Source organism: Apteryx mantelli, chromosome 33 (assembly GCF_036417845.1).
Source record: "Apteryx mantelli isolate bAptMan1 chromosome 33, bAptMan1.hap1, whole genome shotgun sequence".
Lineage (NCBI taxonomy): Eukaryota > Metazoa > Chordata > Aves > Apterygiformes > Apterygidae > Apteryx > Apteryx mantelli.
In genome coordinates, this window is record NC_090010.1 from 2,979,642 (window position 1) to 2,996,520 (window position 16,879).

The 16,879-nt window shown below is 70.7% G+C and overlaps 5 protein-coding genes across 5 annotated transcripts; 1 reads left to right on the plus strand and 4 right to left on the minus strand.

Annotated features, from left to right (window-relative positions):
• Positions 1–1,172: 1,172 nt before the first annotated feature.
• LOC106482137 (retinol dehydrogenase 16-like) lies at positions 1,173–2,996 on the minus strand. Its single transcript, XM_067313946.1, has 5 exons — positions 2,653–2,996; positions 2,317–2,575; positions 1,729–1,892; positions 1,396–1,657; positions 1,173–1,290 (listed from the first exon to the last, which is right to left on the minus strand). Exons 1-5 carry the CDS (start codon positions 2,963–2,965, stop codon positions 1,173–1,175), a joined length of 1,116 nt encoding a protein of 371 aa, XP_067170047.1. The 5' UTR covers positions 2,966–2,996.
• Positions 2,997–4,484: 1,488 nt separating this feature from the next.
• LOC106482136 (retinol dehydrogenase 16-like) lies at positions 4,485–6,811 on the minus strand. The gene is made up of 4 exons (XM_067314096.1): positions 6,209–6,811; positions 5,566–5,824; positions 5,199–5,362; positions 4,485–5,054 (listed from the first exon to the last, which is right to left on the minus strand). Exons 1-4 carry the CDS (start codon positions 6,519–6,521, stop codon positions 4,825–4,827), a joined length of 966 nt encoding a protein of 321 aa, XP_067170197.1. The 5' UTR covers positions 6,522–6,811; the 3' UTR covers positions 4,485–4,824.
• An 846-nt stretch (positions 6,812–7,657) lies between these two features.
• Positions 7,658–9,050, minus strand: LOC106482135 (retinol dehydrogenase 16-like). The gene is made up of 4 exons (XM_067313947.1): positions 8,613–9,050; positions 8,277–8,535; positions 8,035–8,198; positions 7,658–7,875 (listed from the first exon to the last, which is right to left on the minus strand). Exons 1-4 carry the CDS (start codon positions 8,923–8,925, stop codon positions 7,658–7,660), a joined length of 954 nt encoding a protein of 317 aa, XP_067170048.1. The 5' UTR covers positions 8,926–9,050.
• A 1,519-nt stretch (positions 9,051–10,569) lies between these two features.
• On the minus strand, positions 10,570–12,127 carry LOC136994842 (17-beta-hydroxysteroid dehydrogenase type 6-like). The gene is made up of 4 exons (XM_067314095.1): positions 11,634–12,127; positions 11,250–11,508; positions 11,006–11,169; positions 10,570–10,923 (listed from the first exon to the last, which is right to left on the minus strand). Exons 1-4 carry the CDS (start codon positions 11,944–11,946, stop codon positions 10,703–10,705), a joined length of 957 nt encoding a protein of 318 aa, XP_067170196.1. The 5' UTR covers positions 11,947–12,127; the 3' UTR covers positions 10,570–10,702.
• Positions 12,128–13,088: 961 nt separating this feature from the next.
• Positions 13,089–16,763, plus strand: PRIM1 (DNA primase subunit 1). The gene is made up of 13 exons (XM_067314052.1): positions 13,089–13,208; positions 14,247–14,404; positions 14,489–14,595; positions 14,685–14,758; positions 15,093–15,229; positions 15,317–15,375; positions 15,452–15,561; positions 15,641–15,732; positions 15,881–16,025; positions 16,100–16,169; positions 16,249–16,319; positions 16,409–16,507; positions 16,594–16,763. The coding sequence occupies exons 1-13, from the start codon at positions 13,106–13,108 to the stop codon at positions 16,611–16,613; spliced, it is 1,245 nt and encodes a 414-aa protein (XP_067170153.1). The 5' UTR covers positions 13,089–13,105; the 3' UTR covers positions 16,614–16,763.
• Positions 16,764–16,879: the final 116 nt, after the last annotated feature.

Below are 16,879 nucleotides of genomic sequence, written 5' to 3' on the forward strand. Positions count from 1 at the left end.
AGGCCGTTTCCTCTCCGGAAAGCTACTGCTCCGACTGCAGTGGGGTCCTTCGGAGCCTGATGGATCACGGGTTATATAAACGGAGTGCAGGAAGGCAACGAGGAAAGGCTGATAAGGGAGACTAACGAGTTTGCCCGGTTTTCTTCCCTACCTGTCAGCACTTTGGACGGGAGCGGCAAACCCGGTCTGCGCCCGGGGCCGTGCCCGCACCAGCCCGGCCCTCGCGCAGCTCCCGAGCACACCGGCACTGCCGGCCGGCTCGGCGCTTGCACCGCGGCTGCTGCGTCGCTAGTGGAGGCCAAGCCGAGGCCGCGCGGGAGCGGGTCCGTTCTCCGTCCCACCATCACCCCGGCCCCACGCGGAGCCGCCGCGGAGCCGCCGCGGCCCCGCTTCCTCCGCGGCGAGCGGGGCTTCCTGGCCGGCCCGCAGCCGCGCGGCTCCTGCCTCGCCTTGCACTAATGATCTTCCTTCTATTGTCCGCCCCGTATCTCCAGATTTCCCCGTCTCTGCGGGGCACCAAGCCGGGCAGCGGGATCAGCTCCGGGGCGGCCCCACGGCACTCCTGGGAAAGGCGGCGCGGGAGCAGGATCCGGAGCACAGCCAGGCTGCAAGCAGAGCCCAGCACGGGTGCTCAGCACCTGCACCCCATGGGCCACCCTGCACCTGGCTGCATTTCATCAGTCTGGTATAAATTGCAGCTGATGCTGCCAGGCCCTGGTTAAAGGCTGGGGAGGCCAAGGGAAGGTTTTGTGCAGGGGGCACAGCTGGGAGTGGAGGCCCTGGCCCGTCACCCCCTTTCCCTGGACCTCGGACCCCAGCCCTCAGCCATGGGCGCTTTGGGTGCGGACAGGCTCTTTGCAGCTGCCTCTACAGCCCTGGCCCTTCCTCAGGGCAATTTATCTGGCTTTTCTGGAATGTCAATTTTAGGATGATCTTCCTGCTTCTGAGCTAAGGAGCTTTTTTCCCGACCTGCAGAGGAAAAGCATCCAAAACCTGAGCTTCATGGACACCTGGGAGCAGCCAGGACACTGCAGCAGATGCAACCCCCCCGGGGGTCCCCTGGCAGCTGAAGTGAAGCACAGTTGGTTTGGGGGGAACTTTGCAAAGTCCATGTGCTCTCCCTTGCCCCCCCATGGAGGACCCAAAGGCAGGTGCTATGGAAAGAGCATGCTTTAAGCTAAAAAGGGGCTTTCAACAAGGTCCTGGGGCAGCACGAGGCGGCAACGGGAGCCGAAGCACTGCAGCCGCGTGCAACAACCTCTGGAGCACGTGGAGCTGGGAAGCACCAGCCTGCGAAAACCCAGAGAGGCAGGAAAAAGCCGGCATGAGCGGTGATGGGGGGAGGCTTGGGGCAGCCGGCTGCGGGATCCCAGCCCTGCTGGCCCCCGGCTTTACTGAGCGGCTGCGCGGGCAGGCGGAGGGGTGCTCGCCGGTGGCCGGCACTGCCCCCGGGCCGGGACAGGCAGGACGAGGCCCAAGGCGGCGTCGGCGAGCCAGGCTGGCACGTAGCTGAGCGGCAGGTAGAGCAGCTTGGTGTCCCAGCCGGCCGAGTAGCGGCTGCGGGGGAAGCGGGCGAGCAGCGCGTGCTCGATGCCGTCGGTGACCTGCGAGAGCCGGGGGCTGCACAGCCGGTGCAGCAGGCTGGTGCCGTCGACGTCTGCGGGGGGAGAGGCGCCGTCAGTCCAGCCCCGCGCCGCGGGCGCCCGGCGCGGCGGAGGAGGCACTCACACGCCTGCAGGTAGTGCCGCCCGTACGCCGCCTGCGTCTCCTCCGGCAGCTCCTCCCAGAGGCGCTCCAGGGTCTCCGTCGGGTGCCGCGGGTCCGTCATCCCCGTGCGGAAGCCGCCGGGCTCCATCACGGAGACCTGCACCCCGAAAGGGCGCATCTCACGCCTGCGAGAGCAGGGAGCGATTAACCCCCCGAAAGAGCCGCCATCCTGGGTGCCGGCGGCACGGCGGAGCTGGGATGGGGGCGCGCGGGAGCATCCCACCGTCGCAGGGTGCGGATGCCCTGTCCCGGCCGCCCAGGTGCAGGGCAGAGCCCTCTCCGCGGGCTGGGCTTTGCAAAGCCCTCCGTCTCTTTGCACGCCTGCCTGCTCCAGTCTGGCTCCCGCTTTCCCACCCCGTGGGCAATCACCGCCGTCTCGCACCCGCTCTCCCCGTGGCTCCCTGCCCCTCTTGCCTAACGGGCAGAGCGATGCAAAAACGCCCCTGAGGAAAGGGGAGCAGAGCTGCCCCGGCCGGGCGCCCCACAAGGCAGCTGAGCTCGGATGCACATGGATCCCGCAGGGCAGCAGCCCCGGGGCCGGGCGCTTACCGGAGGCTGTCGGAGAAGGCCTCCACGCCGTACTTGGAGGGGCAGTAGCCGCCGCCGTAGAAGGCGAGCCGGCCCAGGATGCTGGCCACGTTGACCACGCGGCCCCGGGCGCGCCGCACCAGGGGCAGCAGGCTCAGCGTCACCTCCACCAGCCCCACCAGGTTGACGTTCAGCACCCGCACGAAGTCCTCCTTGCGCAGCCACTCGTTGGGGGCGGCGGGGACGGCGATGCCCGCGTTGTTCACCAGCCCCCAGAGCCCTGCGAGGGGGCACGGGATGAGCGGGGGCCGCTCGCCCCGGGGGGCCCCAACGCGGGATGTGGAGCCATGGCCCTACCTTGGTCGCCGACGCATCCCTCAACCCAGGCAGCGGCAGCGGCGATGCTCTCGCTGGAGGTGACGTCCAGGACGAGGGTCTGCAGCCGGGGCGAGGCGGCCGCCCGCAGCCGCGCGGCCCCCGGCTCCGTCAGGCACGCCGCCAGCACCCGCAGCCCCCGCGCGTCCAGCTGCCGCGCCAGCAGGCTCCCGAAGCCCGAGTCGCAGCCCGTGATCAGCACGTACTTGTTGGCCAGGTCGGGCACCCGCTGCCGCTCCCGGTGCCAGCGGCGCAGCAGGTACAGCCCCGCCAGCACCGCCACGAACAGCCACATCGCTGCGGGCTGGGGGCGGTGATGGGGCCGGGGGAACCTTCCTGCACGCAGACCGTGGGAGCAAGGACTCAAGTGCTGGAAAATGCAGCTGGTTAAAGGCAGCCTGGGGATCTGTCCCAGGGCATCAGCTCGCCACGACTCCCCAGAGCACCCGACCTCTGCTTGCTGCCTCCTACGGCGGCAGTGACATGCAGAGCAGCCCCTCTCTCTCCCCCCAGACCAAGCTCCTGCCCTTCAGCATTGATGGTTATTTTTGCACATCCTCAAGCCAGACGTGTCCAACTTCTCCTGTCCCCCCCGCTGCAGCATTCCTGCCGGAGGAGCATCTTCCTCACCGGATGAGCTGCCTCCCTGCAAGCGCTGCAGCACAAACCCACATGTTACCTGGGGCAGGTCCTGCCGCTGCTCTGCTCCGGCTCGGCTGGGCCCTTCTGCGCTGTCCACACTCGCTTGGATGTGCCATATAAATAGGGGCCGGCTTGGGGGAGCAGCCCCATCTCGGCCACTAAAGCAACAGCCGCCGGGGGAAGCAGGTGCTCGGATTGCTCCAGGTAAATCGATGGGAGAGGCGGGATTAGAGCAGTTGCTGCTGGAAAGCTTTTCATCCCTTAATTGCAATGCCCTGGCTGTCTTGCATAGAGCGATGTGCCAGCAGCTCTGTTTGGCCTTACGGCTGTTTGTTTTGGTGGGATGGATCCCAGCACCTTGCACAACCTGATCCTTCTCATTCCTCCCTTGCTCCCCAGTCAACAAAACTTGGCCCCCAGCTTTTCTTCCCTCTTGCGCTGGAGGAGCCCCTCCGTCCCCGGCAGCCCGGCCGGCGCTCGCCGCCTCCGTCCCCCCCTCCGTGCGAGGGTGGCGACAGCGGGCTTTTGCCCTGCTGCCAGCCGGAGTCGGGGGAGAAAGGGGACCGAGGGCTCCCTTTCCCAGCGCCTCCATGCGGGGAGTCACTGGTGCACTGGAGTTACGGGCTGGCTGCCCCGCTTGGTCTCTGCCCACCCCAGCGGCCGGGGCACCCGCGGGCCGTCCTGGGCGGGCCGGCTCTGCTCAGCCCTGCCCCGGCACTTTCCTGCCCTGCTGCTCCCTTCCCTGGGGGCCGGAACCAAACCCTGATAAGCCGCCTGGAGCCCCGGGGGGTGGATGATCCCTCCCCACTCCCAGCTCACAGGAGCTGCATGGGGCAACGCTCTGCATTTCCCGTCCCCCCCCGCCTCCAGAGCCAGCATGCCGCACAGCTGGATCAGCGGCAGCGGCACAGCTGGATCTGCAGCGGCGGCACAGCTGGGCCCAGGGCAGCGCGGGGGAAGCCGCAGCTCCACGGGTGATGCCAGCACAGGGTTTGATCCACCGGGAGAAGCCGAACAGGCTCCGTGTGTTTTCCAAGCTATGTGCTGGAGCGCGAGGCACTGAGATTTGCTTGGGCTGCCCTAGGGGAGCCGGGGCGACGAGGCCGCTGATGCCTCGGCCGCTGCTGCCCGGCCGCCAGGCACCGGGAAGAAAAGCTGCCGAGACTGCACGCAGCTCGCTTTTATTCATGTGTTGAACCCCAGCACCCAGCGAACGGGCCAGAAAAGAGTCACTGAGGCAAAAGTGACCGCAGCCCCCCCATTAATGTGCTTCAGGGTTCATCGCTGCTGACGCCGTCCGTCCCGGACTCTCCTGCAGCAGCCGCCGGCGCCCCCGGGGCAAGTCTGGAAACTGGGTCCTGCTGGGACAGGAATCGGATTGACCGACTCGGACGGGTTTGCGAGCAGGCGACAGCTCGTTGTCACGAGATTTGCATCGAATAACTGGAAACTCAGGTGCTTTTGCAGAGCTGCCGGGTCCCCACGAGTGCGGCTGCTCCTGCTGGCAGGCGCCTATGGCGCGTCCCGCACTCCCTGGGCTGGTTTGGGGCAGAGCCGGGCGAGCACGGCGTCCGTCCAGGCTGTCGGCAGGTAGCTGAGGGGCAGGTAGAGCAGCTTGGCGTCCCAGCCCGCCGAGTAGCGGCTGCGGGGGTGCTGGCTGGTCAGCGCGTGCTCCATGCAGTCCGTGACCAAGGACAGGTTGGAGCTGCAGGTCTTCTGCAGCTCCTGGACTGACTTTAAAACTGCAGAAGCAAACAGACGGTCAGGCCGGCCGAGTCTCACCTTCCATGAGCCCGGCGCAGCTGAGCAGGGCGGCTGGACGCAGGGTCCCGCTTCGGCTGCGGGAAGGGAGCAGCATCGCTTCAGCTTTTGGGTGGTGTACTCACGGCTCTTGAAGTAAGCCTCTCCATAACTCGCTCTGGTTTCCTCGGAGAGCTTCTCCCAGATGCATCGGAAATTATCCTCCAGGGTCTGAGTGTTGGTGATGGCCGTGCTGAAGTAGCCCGGTTCGATGATGCAGACCTTCACCCCGAAGTGGCGCATCTCCAGCCTGGAAGAGAGCGGGAGCCGTGCACTCGCAGGCGTCCTTCCCACGGATGCTGGCATTGCTGCGGGATGCAGCCCTGCCGCAGCACGCGAGCCGGCGTTTCATGGGATGGGCTCAAAGCAAAGCAGCGCAACCCCTGGGCTGTTGCCGTGGGTCCAGCACGGGACGTGGGACACCAGCACCTGGCTCTGCCGAGCAGGACTTACCGGAGGCTGTCGGAGAAGGCCTCCACACCGTACTTGGAGGGGCAGTAGCCGCCGCCGAAGAAGGAGAGCCGGCCCAGGATGCTGGCCACGTTGACCACGCGGCCCCGGGCGCGCCGCACCAGGGGCAGCAGGCTCAGCGTCACCTCCACCAGCCCCACCAGGTTGACGTTCAGCACCCGCACAAAGTCCTCCTTGCGCAGCCACTCGTTGGGGGCCGTGGGGATGGCGATGCCCGCGTTGTTCACCAGCCCCCAAAGCCCTGGGAGGGGGGGGGACGAGGAGGGTCACCATCGCTCAGCCCCAGCCCCAGGGCGCCGAGCAGTGCGGGGCTGCTCCATGCCTGCTGCAGAGCTGCTCGCCACGCCGGGGAAGGCAGCTGCAGCCGCACGGGACCCCCCCAGTGGAGCAAAGCCGGCGCGCATGCCGGCGGCATTGGGCAAAGCTGCGGGCTGCCTGCCCGACCTGCTGCTGCAGGGGTGAACGCGCCACCCGAGCCGGGAGCAAATGTGTTGCTGGGGCCAGGGACAAACGTGGCACCGAAGCTGGGGACGAGCCCAGCAGCCACAGAGCCTTGCACCTGCAAGAAGGGGTCTGGGATGCAGGAGCGCCTGGACACGAGCGTCAGGCGCCGCTGTGGCCCTACCTCGGTCACCGACGCATCCCTCGACCCAGGCGGCGGCGGCGGCGATGCTCTCGCTGGAGGTGACGTCCAGGACGAGGGTCTGCAGCCGGGGCGAGGCGGCCGCCCGCAGCCGCGCGGCCCCCGGCTCCGTCAGGCACGCCGCCAGCACCCGCAGCCCCCGCGCGTCCAGCTGCCGCGCCAGCAGGCTCCCGAAGCCCGAGTCGCAGCCCGTGATCAGCACGTACTTGTTGGCCAGGTCGGGCACCCGCTGCCGCTCCCGGTGCCAGCGGCGCAGCAGGTACAGCCCCGCCAGCACCGCCACGAACAGCCACATCGCTGCGGGCGGCAGGGCCGGGGCCGGGCGAAGGGAGCGCTGCACACGGCAGGCGGCGGGGCGAGCGCGAGGGAGGTCACCGGTGCAGCCAGACACCCGGCGACCTCGGGGCTCCGCAGCCCGGCGCCGGTCGATGATTAGCTCTTGCAGCGGGGCCGCGGTGCGGGGAGTTGCGCGGGGCAGCGGGGCCGCTGCGGGTGCGGGAACGGCGAGCGTGGGAGCCCGGCACAGCTGTGCCGGCGGCAGCCCCGGCCCGTGGAGGTGGCTGCCGAAGGGGGCCGGTCCGGGGAGTGTCGCGCAGGGCTCAGCCCCCCAGGGCAGCGCTGCCTTTCCTAACGCTGTTTCCTTCTGCTTGCGTCACTGACGTTTAGCCGCTTTGGCCGATGGGATGAGCCCATGCAGCGGCAAGAGTCCAAAGGCAATGGAAAGTTGCACTGAGCCGCGGGAATGTGGGCACGCGGCCGGGTGCGTGTGCGGGAAAGAAGTGCACACAACCCCTCTTGCAACACCCCGGACCTTGCCCTCTCCCCTCCGAGCGCTTTGGGCAAAGGCAGTCGGTGGCTCCGCCGCTTGCTGGCACGGCTCGGCGCGCTGCGGTCTGGCCTCAAGGCCGTTTCGGGAGGCGCCTCTCGAGTCCAAAATGATTCCAGTCCCACCTGCCCCTTTGCGCTGGCACCTGTGGTTTGGGGGTGCAGCCCTCCGGAGCTGCGTCACCCCAAAACCAGCACGAGCATTGCTCGGGGGCGACGGGCAATTCTCCCTGTCCCCTGCTCTCCTTCAGTGCAGAGAAGGAGCTCTGGTGCTCCCAGGCCGAGGCCGACAGCCCTCCCAGCGTGACCGCTCGGTTTTCTCTGCCCTGCGACACTTTATTTGTCCCCCCCCCGGTTCACGGGTTGCCCCTGTGCCCCGCCGCTTCCCAGCTAGCTGTGCATGTGAGTTTTGCTCCTCTGCAAAGCAAAGAGCATCTTGGAGGCGAGGGAGCGACAGAGGCCACCCGACACCTGCTTGGAAGCAGCGTTGCTTTTAATGAGGCGGCTGCCAGCGCCGGAGCCGCCTGCGCAGCATGCTCCGGCATGGGGCCGGCAGCAGCAGCCCGTCCCCACCAGGCTCGTGTCGTCCCCGCTCCGCGCGACTCCCTAGGCGCTGCCGGACGGCTTGAGGTCGCTGGAGTGGAGCAAGCGATCGGTCCAGGAGCTGGGCATGTAGGACAGCGGGATGTAGTAAAGCTTGGCGTCCAGGCCACAGGTGTAGCGAGTGCGCGGGTGCTCAGCCGTCAGCGCGTGCTCCATGGCGGAGGTGACCAGCGAGAGGTTGGAGTTGGCCGTGGAAAGCAGGCGCAGAAAATTGTTGTTGTCTGTGGGGGGAACGTGCAAGGTGAGCGGCCCGGCCGGGCGCCACCTCGACCGGCGGAGTCTGGCCTGAATGAAACGAGGGGACGTGGCCCCCTTCGCCCTCTTTGCATCCAAGCTGCAGGCGCCGCCGGGGCTCTGCGGCCCCTTCGCGCCGTACTCACAGGTGGAGAAGTAGCGGTGCCCGTAGGCCTGCCGGACCTCGTCGGAGCAGCGGCTCCAGGCGCACGCGATGCTCGCCCGCGCCGCCTCCGACTCCACGAGGGGCGTGCGGAAGCAGCCGGGCTCGATGATGGACACCCGCACCCCGAAGTCGCGGAGCTCGCGCCTGCGGAGAGGGGCAGGCTCAGCGCGGCCGGGGGCGGTGCGGGGCCGGCACGGGACGGTGCGCGGCACGGGCGCTTACCGGAGGCTGTCGGAGAAGGCCTCCACGCCGTACTTGGAGGGGCAGTAGCCACCACCGAAGAGGGAGAGCCGGCCCAGGACGCTGGCCACGTTGACCACGCGGCCCCGGGCGCGCCGCACCAGGGGCAGCAGGCTCAGCGTCACCTCCACCAGCCCCACCAGGTTGACGTTCAGCACCCGCACGAAGTCCTCCTTGCGCAGCCACTCGTTGGGGGCGGCGGGGACGACGATGCCCGCGTTGTTCACCAGCCCCCAGAGCCCTGCGAGGGGGCACGGGATGAGCGGGGGCCGCTTGCCCCAGGGGGGCCTGACGTGGGACGTGGAGCCATGGCCCTACCTTGGTCGCCGACGCATCCCTCAACCCAGGCAGCGGCGGCGGCGATGCTCTCGCTGGAGGTGACGTCCAGGACGAGGGTCTGCAGCCGGGGCGAGGCGGCCGCCCGCAGCCGCGCGGCCCCCGGCTCCGTCAGGCACGCCGCCAGCACCCGCAGCCCCCGCGCGTCCAGCTGCCGCGCCAGCAGGCTCCCGAAGCCCGAGTCGCAGCCCGTGATCAGCACGTACTTGTTGGCCAGGTCGGGCACCCGCTGCCGCTCCCGGTGCCAGCGGCGCAGCAGGTACAGCCCCGCCAGCACCGCCACGAACAGCCACATCGCTGCGGGCTGCGGGAGGCGATGGGGCTGGTTGCACACCCGGCCCCTGCCCCGCGCTGCCGGCGCCGTGCCCCGGCTGTCCCCAGGGACATGGCACCCAGCGGGGGGGCACGTGCCTCCCCCGCTCCCCGCCCCGTATCCTGCCCCTCGGTGCCGCCCGCACTGGTCTCCGCTGCTGGGCTGCGTCGCGCCCCCCCTGCCCAGCCCCTCCGTGGCCTCCCCAGCGTCACCCAGCCCCGTGGGCCCAGCAGCGCTTTGGGGTGCTTTGGGGGCCACCCCGAGTCTGACAGCAGGGTGAAAGCAATGGGGTTGGCGTGGTGCCAGCAGCTGCCCCCGCCAGCAGCTCCCTTCCCAGGCATATTTTTCCCAGGAAGCAGCGCCTCCTCGCCAGCGGTTTCCGCATGTGCCCCCAGGCCAGGTGCTGCAGGAGCGTGTCTCACCCAGGCAGAGCCGAGGCGGGTGCAAACCTGCCTTCGCGGTGTCTGCCCGCAGTGCGCCCCGGGCACGGTGCAGGGAGGGTGCAGCGGCACCTGCGCCACCATCGTCCCCAGCCGGCCGGCAGGGCAACGGGGGCGCTGGGCGAGCCTGGCGCTGCCCTGAGCTCCTCCGAGCCGCAGGGCAGCTCGCGGGGTTCCCGCGCCCGGGTGCACCCCGGCACCAGGGGTTCCCACGCCCGGGTGCACCCTGGCACTAGGGGTTCCCACGCTGGGGTGCACCCCAGCGCCAGGGTCTCCCGCACCCAGGTCTTCCCTGGTGCCGGGGTTCCCACGCCCAAGTCCGTCCCGGTGCCAGGGGCTCCCGCGCCTGGGTCCACTCCAGCACTGCTGCTCAAGGCGCCCAGGCCAGGAGCGCGGCTGCAGCTCGCCCCGGCGCGGCGGCACCGAGCCCAGCGCCTGGTTACGCTGCTTACGGGCAGGGGGCACCTACCAGCAGACGAGGTTTCTAATCGCTTGGGCTCCCCTCGCCCAGCCCACGTGCTCACGGCCTGCGGGAATTGGATCAGCGGGACCCCGACGTGGGAGAGGAGTCAGCGCTGCCGAGACGGACTGGAAGACCTGCCTGAGCCGATGCCCCCGGCTCCGGAGCAGCAAGGTCCCGCAGGGGAGGGCCAAGAGCCCCAGGGGCGTTTGCTGCCGGCGGGTCAGCCCGGTCCTGCCGTGCCAAACCCCACCCCGCCCTCGTCTCCCCTTGCACCAGCAGCCGCCGGTCAGCGAACCCGGGGCAGGCGCGACGCCGGGCCGACTGCCCGCTCGCTGCCACCTCGGCCAGCCGGGGCGGCGCAGGGAGCCGGAGCCGGAGGCCAGGCGCACTTTGGGCGAGCTGTGCCGATTCCCCCGAGCTGCGCTGCCACTCGCTCGCCCGCAGCCCGGGGCTGCCGCCGCTGCCGCGCAGGCGCCTGGCCCAGCCCAAGGCCGGTCCTGCGGGATGAGGCTGGCAAGGGCCGTGCCGAAGCAGGGCCTGGGGGGGGTGCCAGCACCGAGCGGCTTTTCACCCATTGCCCGGGAGAGCAGCGCTCGGCCCCGCCGCTCATCCTTGACCGCCCAGATAAGCGGCATTCGCTGGGCACGTGGGGCAAACGCCGCCATGCTCTGCTGCCCGCAGAGACGCCCAGCTCCACAAACGGAAAGAGCGAGCATGGTCGAACTTGGTTTTATTATTAATGCACGGCCTCACCCCCCTCCCACAACCCCGGCGGGGCGCGAGCCCCGAGGACGAGCCGCGGGGCACCCCGGGGCAGCAGCAGCCGCTCTCTTTGCAGCCTGCCCCGGCCGCGTGCTCAGGGCGCCTGGGCCGGCCGGGGCAGAGCCGGCGCCAGGAGCCGGTCGGCCAGGGCGGTGGGCAGGTAGGAGAGCGGGATGTAGTGGAGCCGGGCGTCCCAGCCGGCGGCGTAGCGCATGCGGGGATGCGCCGCTGTCAGCGCGTGCTCCATGCAGCCGGTGACCAGCGACAGGTCGCTGCTGCAGCGCGTCCGCAGCGACTCCTCGAAGACCTTGCAGACTGGGAGCGGAGGAGGAGGAGGGTGAGCGCCGCAGGCACCCGGCCGCCCGGCCCCCCGCCCTCCCCGCCGCCGGGCTCTTACGGCTCTCGAAGTAGCGCTGCCCGTAGCTTTCCCGCACGCTGGCCGGCGCCCGCTCCCAGACCTGCTCCAGGGCCTCCAGGTTGCGGGCGATGTCTGTCATGCCGGTGCGGAAATACCCCGGCTCCACGATGGCCACATGCACCCCGAAGTCGCGGAGCTCGCGCCTGCAACGGAGCCACCGTCACGGGCTGGGCACGGCGGGACCCCTCCTGCCGGCATGGGCCAGTGTGGCACGGGCGCTTACCGGAGGCTGTCGGAGAAGGCCTCCACGCCGTACTTGGAGGGGCAGTAGCCACCACCGAAGAAGGAGAGCCGGCCCAGGATGCTGGCCACGTTGACCACGCGGCCCCGGGCGCGCCGCACCAGGGGCAGCAGGCTCAGCGTCACCTCCACCAGCCCCACCAGGTTGACGTTCAGCACCCGCACAAAGTCCTCCTTGCGCAGCCACTCGTTGGGGGCCACGGGGTGCACGACGCCCGCGTTGTTCACCAGCCCCCAGAGCCCTGTGAGGGGGCACGGGATGAGCGGGGGCTGCTCGCCCTCCCCATCGCTCCGGCTGGGGAGGGGACCCCGGGGACACCCCGCTCCGGTCCCTGGCTGCACCCAGTGCACGGAGCCGCGGCCCTACCTCGGTCGCCAACGCATCCCTCGACCCAGGCGGCGGCGGCAGCGATGCTCTCGCTGGAGGTGACGTCCAGGACGAGGGTCTGCAGCCGGGGCGAGGCGGCCGCCCGCAGCCGCGCGGCCCCCGGCTCCGTCAGGCACGCCGCCAGCACCCGCAGCCCCCGCGCGTCCAGCTGCCGCGCCAGCAGGCTCCCGAAGCCCGAGTCGCAGCCCGTGATCAGCACGTACTTGTTGGCCAGGTCGGGCACCCGCTGCCGCTCCCGGTGCCAGCGGCGCAGCAGGTACAGCCCCGCCAGCACCGCCACGAACAGCCACATCGCTGCGGGCTGCGGGAGGCGATGGGGCCAGGGGAAATGGCTGCGGGAGACGTGCCCGGACGCAGCCCCGCGGTGCCGGACGCCCACGGTTCAGACGGGAGCGCTTCAGCCGGTGGCGGCCCTGCGAGTGCCCGGCCGGGGGCTGTGCCAGGCTGGCAGCGGGCAGGACGGAGGCGGCTCCCCCCCCCCCCCCCCGGCCGCCCCCGGAGCGGCTCGGCAGGGTCCCAGCACGGGGCACAGAGGCCTCACGGTGCTGCAGGAGCTTGGCCCGAGGCCCCCGGCTTCGTGCCATCACGGGGAGGGGACGGGGACGGCGGTGCCACAGCGCTGCCCTGGCTCCGCTGCCCGGTGTGGCCAGAGGGGAATCATTAACCAGGGCCGGGCCAATGCCCCGGGGGCTGCGTGCACCCCGGCACCCTGCGCTGCGTGCACCCTCCACTGCCCTGTGCACCCCGAACTGTGTGCAGGGGGGCTGCGTGCACCCTCCACTGCCCTGTGCACCCCAAACTGTGTGCAGGGGGCTGGGTGCACCCCACGCTGCCCTGTGCACCCTGAACTGTGTGCAGGGGGCTGGGTGCACCCCACGCTGCCCTGTGCACCCCGAACTGTGTGCAGGGGGCTGCGTGCACCCCACGCTGCCCTGTGCACCCCGAACTGTGTGCAGGGGGCTGGGTGCACCCCACGCTGCCCTGTGCACCCCGAACTGTGCGCAGGGGGCTGGGTGCACCCCACGCTGCCCTGTGCACCCCGTGCTGTGTCCTGCAATGCTGTGCACCCCCCCTGCCACGCACCCCAGGCTGATGCACACCTACAACCCCGTGTGCCCCCCCAATGCTGTGTACCCCAAAATGCCGTGTGCCCCCGGTAATGCCGTGCACCCCCAATGCTGTGTACCCCCCAATCCCGTGTGCCCTCCGGGGCTGCGTACCCCAAAATCCCACGTGCCCCCCTGCAATGCCGTGCCCCCCAGCCCCGTGCACCGTTGCAATGCCGTGCACCCCCCCCCCCAAAGCCGCGTGCCCCCCGCGCCCCCTGCGCCCCCGCGGCGCGGCGCGGCCGGGGCGGTCCCGGACTACAGCTCCCGGCGGCCCCGGGGACACGTGGCGCCGCCGCCGCCGCCGCGCGCTCCCGCCGCTCCCGCCGCTCCCGCGCTCCCGCCATGGCGCCTTTCGAGCCGGCGGCGCTGCCCGAGCTGCTCCCGGTCTTCTACCGGCGCCTCTTCCCGCACGGCGCCTACGGCCGCTGGCTCGGCTACGGCGGCGGTGAGCGCGGCCGGCGGCGCCTGCGATGAGCGCGGCGGCCTCAGCGGCGCAGTGGGGGGTGCAATGGGGGGGGGGGAGCGTGCGATGGGCCGGGGGGGGGGTCTGGGGGTGCTGGGATGGGGTGCAGGGAGCGGGGGGGGGGGTGCAATGAAGGGAGTCCTGGGGGGTGCAAGGGGTGAGTGGGGGGGTGCTGGGATGGGGTGCAATGAATGGGGGGGTCAAGGGTGCAATGGGCGGGGGGGGGGTGCAATGAAGGGGATCGTGGGGGTGCACGGGATGAGCGTGGGGGTCCTGGGGTGGGGTGCAATGAAGGGGGGGGTCCTGGGGGGTGCAGTGGGGAGGGGGGTGCAAGGAAGGGGATGCTAGGGGTGCAGGGGATGAGTGGGGGGGATCCTGGGGTGCTGGGATGGGGTGCAATGAATGGGGGGGTTCAGGGGTGCAATGGGCGGGGGGGTGCAATGAAGGGGATCGTGGGGGTGCACAGGATGAGCGGGGGGTCCTGGGGGGTACAATAAAGGGGGGGGGTCCTGGGGGTGCAGTGGGCAGGGGGTGCAATGAGGGGGATCCTGGGGGTGCAGGGGATGAGTGGGGGGGTCCTGGGGTGCTGGGATGGGGTGCAATGAATGGGGGGGTTCAGGGGTGCAATGAAGGGGGGTGCAATGAAGGGGATCATGGGGGTGCACAGGATGAGCGGGGGGTCCTGGGGGGTACAATAAAGGGGGGGGTCCTGGGGGTGCAGTGGGCAGGGGGTGCAATGAGGGGGATCCTGGGGGTGCAGGGGATGAGTGGGGGGGTCCTGGGGGCGCTGGGAGGAGTGCAATGGAGGGGTCCCCCCAGGGGGACACGAGCTGAAGTGGGGCCCCAGGTGCAGGTGACGAAGGGGGGACCCAGAGGGGTGACAGCGGGGGGGCAGCGGATGGGAGGGCGCCGGGGGCAGGTGTGATGAGCGGGGGGGGTCTCAGCAGCACGGCGCGGGGGGCGGGTGGCCGGCGGGGGGGCTACCCCTGCCCCGACCCACGCGGGCCGTTGCCCCCGCAGCGGCCAAGAACTACTTCCAGCTGCGGGAGTTCTCCTTCACGCTGCGGGACGACGTCTACCTGCGCTTCCAGTCCTTCGGCAGCCCCCAGGAGCTGGAGCGGGAGCTGCAGAAGATCAACCCCTACAAGATCGACATCGGCGCCGTGTACTCGCACCGCGTGAGTGGGCGGCGGGGAGGGGGCACCGCTCGCGGCCCCCGTCCCCCCCCCGGGCACAGGGCTGAGCCGGCTCCTTCCCCGCAGCCCAGCCAGCACAACACGGTGCACCTGGGCGCCTTCCAGCCGCAGGAGAAGGAGCTGGTGTTCGACATCGACATGACGGACTACGACGACGTCCGCACGTGCTGCAGGTCCGCGGGGCGGCCGGGCGCGCGGGGCGGGCTGGGGGGGCGCCGGCAGCCTGCAGCACCCTCCCCACCCGCCGCCGCTCTGCCTCCAGCTCCGCCGAGATCTGCTCCAAATGCTGGACCCTGATGACCATCGCCGTCCGCGTCCTTGACCGGGCGCTCGTGGGTGAGGCCCTCGGACCCCCGCGCCATCCCGGAGCGGGTGCAATGAGGGGGATCCTGGGGGTGCAATGGGTGGAGGGGTGCAATAAGGGGGATTTTGGGGGTGCAGTGGGTGGAGGGGTGCAATGAGGGGGATCCTGGGGGTGCAATGGGTGGAGGGGTGCAATAAGGGGGATCTTGGGGGTGCAGTGGGCAGGGGGGTGCAATGAGGGGGATCCTGGAGGTGCAGTGGGCAGCAGGGTGCAATGAGGGGGATCCTGGGGGGGCACCCAGGGGCACAAGGCGCTGGACGGCCGCCTGCCACGGCACTTGCCGGAGCCCAGCTCTTTCCCCCACAGAGGACCTGGGCGTGAAGCACCGGCTCTGGGTGTACTCGGGCCGCCGGGGCGTCCACTGCTGGGTGTGCGACGACGCGGTGCGCAAGTGGTCGCCGGCGCTGCGCGGGGCCGCCGTGGAGTACCTGTCGCTGGTGAAGGTGGGGGGCCGGCGGCGGGGCCGGGGGGCGGCGTGGGGCGACCCCCCCCCCCCGGGCCCGGCCTCACCACCGCCACCGTGCCCCCAGGGCGGCGCGGAGACGGTGAAGAAGGTGACGCTCTCGGAGCCGGTGCACCCCTTCGTCAGGTGGGTGGGGGGCCGCGGGGGGGGGTGACCGGGTGGCCGCGGCACAGCGCCGGGGCTGAGCGCCGGCTGCCCGCAGGCGCTCGGTGAGCGTGGTGGAGCGCTACTTCGCCGCCTACGCCCTGGAGGGCCAGGACATCCTGGGCAGCCGCGAGAGCTGGGAGAAGGTGCTGGCCCTCGTGCCGGAGGATATCCTTCCCGGAGCTGCGGGAGCGGGCGGGGGGGGGGGGGCCGGCAGCGCCTGGGAAACAGCCTTAACCGCCGGCACAGCACCGCGAGCCGCTGCGGGGCGAATTCCCCAAGAAGAGGGACTCGGCGCAGCGCTGGGAGCTGCTGAGGGCCAGGATGGAGCGGACGCGGGTGAGTGCCGTGGGGCAGCGCCGTGCCGTGCCGCCATGCCGTGCAGCCGCACCGTGCCGTGCCATGCAGCCGTACCGTGCCGTGCTGTGCAGCTATGCCATGCCGTGCAGCCGTGCCGCGGCGGTGACGGGCGGCTGCTCCATCGCAGCGCCCCGCGAGCGCTGGCAAGGGCCTGCCGTGCTACGCCGACTGGGAGATCATGCTGCAGTACTGCTTCCCCCGGCTGGACATCAATGTCAGCAGAGGCGTGGGGCACCTGCTGAAGAGCCCCTTCAGCGTCCACCCCAAAACAGGTGGGTCCCGGCCGCCCCGCGGGACGCCCCCCACTCCCTACCACCCCCCAACCGCCCCCCTCCTTTTCCCGCAGGGCGCATTTCGGTGCCGCTGGATTTGCAGAGGCTGGAGGAGTTCGACCCCTTCGCCGTCCCCACCATCAGGTAGGCGCACGCTGAGGGGGGGTCTGCGGCGGTGGGGGGGGGGCGGCCGCAGCCTCCCGCCACCTCTCTCCCTCCGCAGCTCCCTGTGCCAGGAGCTGGATGCAGCCGGCGAGCCGGAGGATGGCAGCGAGGCCGAACCCAAGCGGCGGGGTGAGCGGGGCCGGGCCGGGGGCCGCAGGGCTGGTTTGGGGGCGGGGGGGTCCCGCCACCCCGGCCCCACTCAGCCCCGTCTCCCGCAGGCTACAAGCGGACCAGCCTGGCGCCCTACGTGCGGCTCTTCGAGCAGTTCGTGGAGGGCATGGAGCGCGCCCGGCGCGGAGAGGCGCTCCGGCGCAGCGGTGAGCACCCAGGGCCGCTCGGGGGGGGGGGGGGGGGGCGGCTGCTCTGCCTGGGGCAAAAACCCACCCGTTTCTCCTCTTTCCAGACCTCCAGGGAGACTTCTGAGGCGGCGGCCGGGCCCCGCATCCCGAGGTCGAGCCATCTCCATGCCACGAGCCGTGCCGGATCCCCCAGCCCCCCCGGGCCCTTCCTGCCCCCCTTTTTGTACTTTTTTGCACATAGACCATTAAACGGCTCTGCTGCCTCTGCGGCCGATGGCGTGGGTCGGGTCCGGTCCGGTCGGGGCTGGGCAGGGCGGGGGGCACCGGAGGGTCGATGGGGCCGGGGTCGTCCCTGCCCGGGGCACAGGGGGGATTCCCGTGGGGCACAGG

What these genes read in the sequence shown, in the direction of transcription:
- LOC106482137 (XM_067313946.1), bottom strand. Translation starts at nt 2,965, where the DNA reads ATGTGGCTGTTCGTGGCGGTGCTGGCGGGGCTGTACCTGCTGCGCCGC. An exon ending in GCCTTCTCCGACAGCCTCCG is followed by an intron (nt 1,893 to 2,316) that starts GTAAGCGCCCGG and finishes CTGCTCTCGCAG; the next exon opens with GCGTGAGATGCGCCCTTTCG. An exon ending in GCGGCACTACCTGCAGGCGT is followed by an intron (nt 1,658 to 1,728) that starts GTGAGTGCCTCC and finishes CTCCCCCCGCAG; the next exon opens with ACGTCGACGGCACCAGCCTG.
- LOC106482136 (XM_067314096.1), bottom strand. Translation starts at nt 6,521, where the DNA reads ATGTGGCTGTTCGTGGCGGTGCTGGCGGGGCTGTACCTGCTGCGCCGC. An exon ending in GGGATGCGTCGGTGACCGAG is followed by an intron (nt 5,825 to 6,208) that starts GTAGGGCCACAG and finishes CCCCCCTCCCAG; the next exon opens with GGCTTTGGGGGCTGGTGAAC. An exon ending in AGAGGCTTACTTCAAGAGCC is followed by an intron (nt 5,055 to 5,198) that starts GTGAGTACACCA and finishes TTGCTTCTGCAG; the next exon opens with TTTTAAAGTCAGTCCAGGAG.
- LOC106482135 (XM_067313947.1), bottom strand. Translation starts at nt 8,925, where the DNA reads ATGTGGCTGTTCGTGGCGGTGCTGGCGGGGCTGTACCTGCTGCGCCGC. An exon ending in GGGATGCGTCGGCGACCAAG is followed by an intron (nt 8,536 to 8,612) that starts GTAGGGCCATGG and finishes GCCCCCTCGCAG; the next exon opens with GGCTCTGGGGGCTGGTGAAC. An exon ending in GCACCGCTACTTCTCCACCT is followed by an intron (nt 7,876 to 8,034) that starts GTGAGTACGGCG and finishes TTCCCCCCACAG; the next exon opens with ACAACAACAATTTTCTGCGC.
- LOC136994842 (XM_067314095.1), bottom strand. Translation starts at nt 11,946, where the DNA reads ATGTGGCTGTTCGTGGCGGTGCTGGCGGGGCTGTACCTGCTGCGCCGC. An exon ending in GGGATGCGTTGGCGACCGAG is followed by an intron (nt 11,509 to 11,633) that starts GTAGGGCCGCGG and finishes GCCCCCTCACAG; the next exon opens with GGCTCTGGGGGCTGGTGAAC. An exon ending in GCCTTCTCCGACAGCCTCCG is followed by an intron (nt 11,170 to 11,249) that starts GTAAGCGCCCGT and finishes GCTCCGTTGCAG; the next exon opens with GCGCGAGCTCCGCGACTTCG.
- PRIM1 (XM_067314052.1), top strand. Translation starts at nt 13,106, where the DNA reads ATGGCGCCTTTCGAGCCGGCGGCGCTGCCCGAGCTGCTCCCGGTCTTC. An exon ending in AGTACCTGTCGCTGGTGAAG is followed by an intron (nt 15,230 to 15,316) that starts GTGGGGGGCCGG and finishes CCGTGCCCCCAG; the next exon opens with GGCGGCGCGGAGACGGTGAA. An exon ending in TTCGCCGTCCCCACCATCAG is followed by an intron (nt 16,170 to 16,248) that starts GTAGGCGCACGC and finishes CTCCCTCCGCAG; the next exon opens with CTCCCTGTGCCAGGAGCTGG.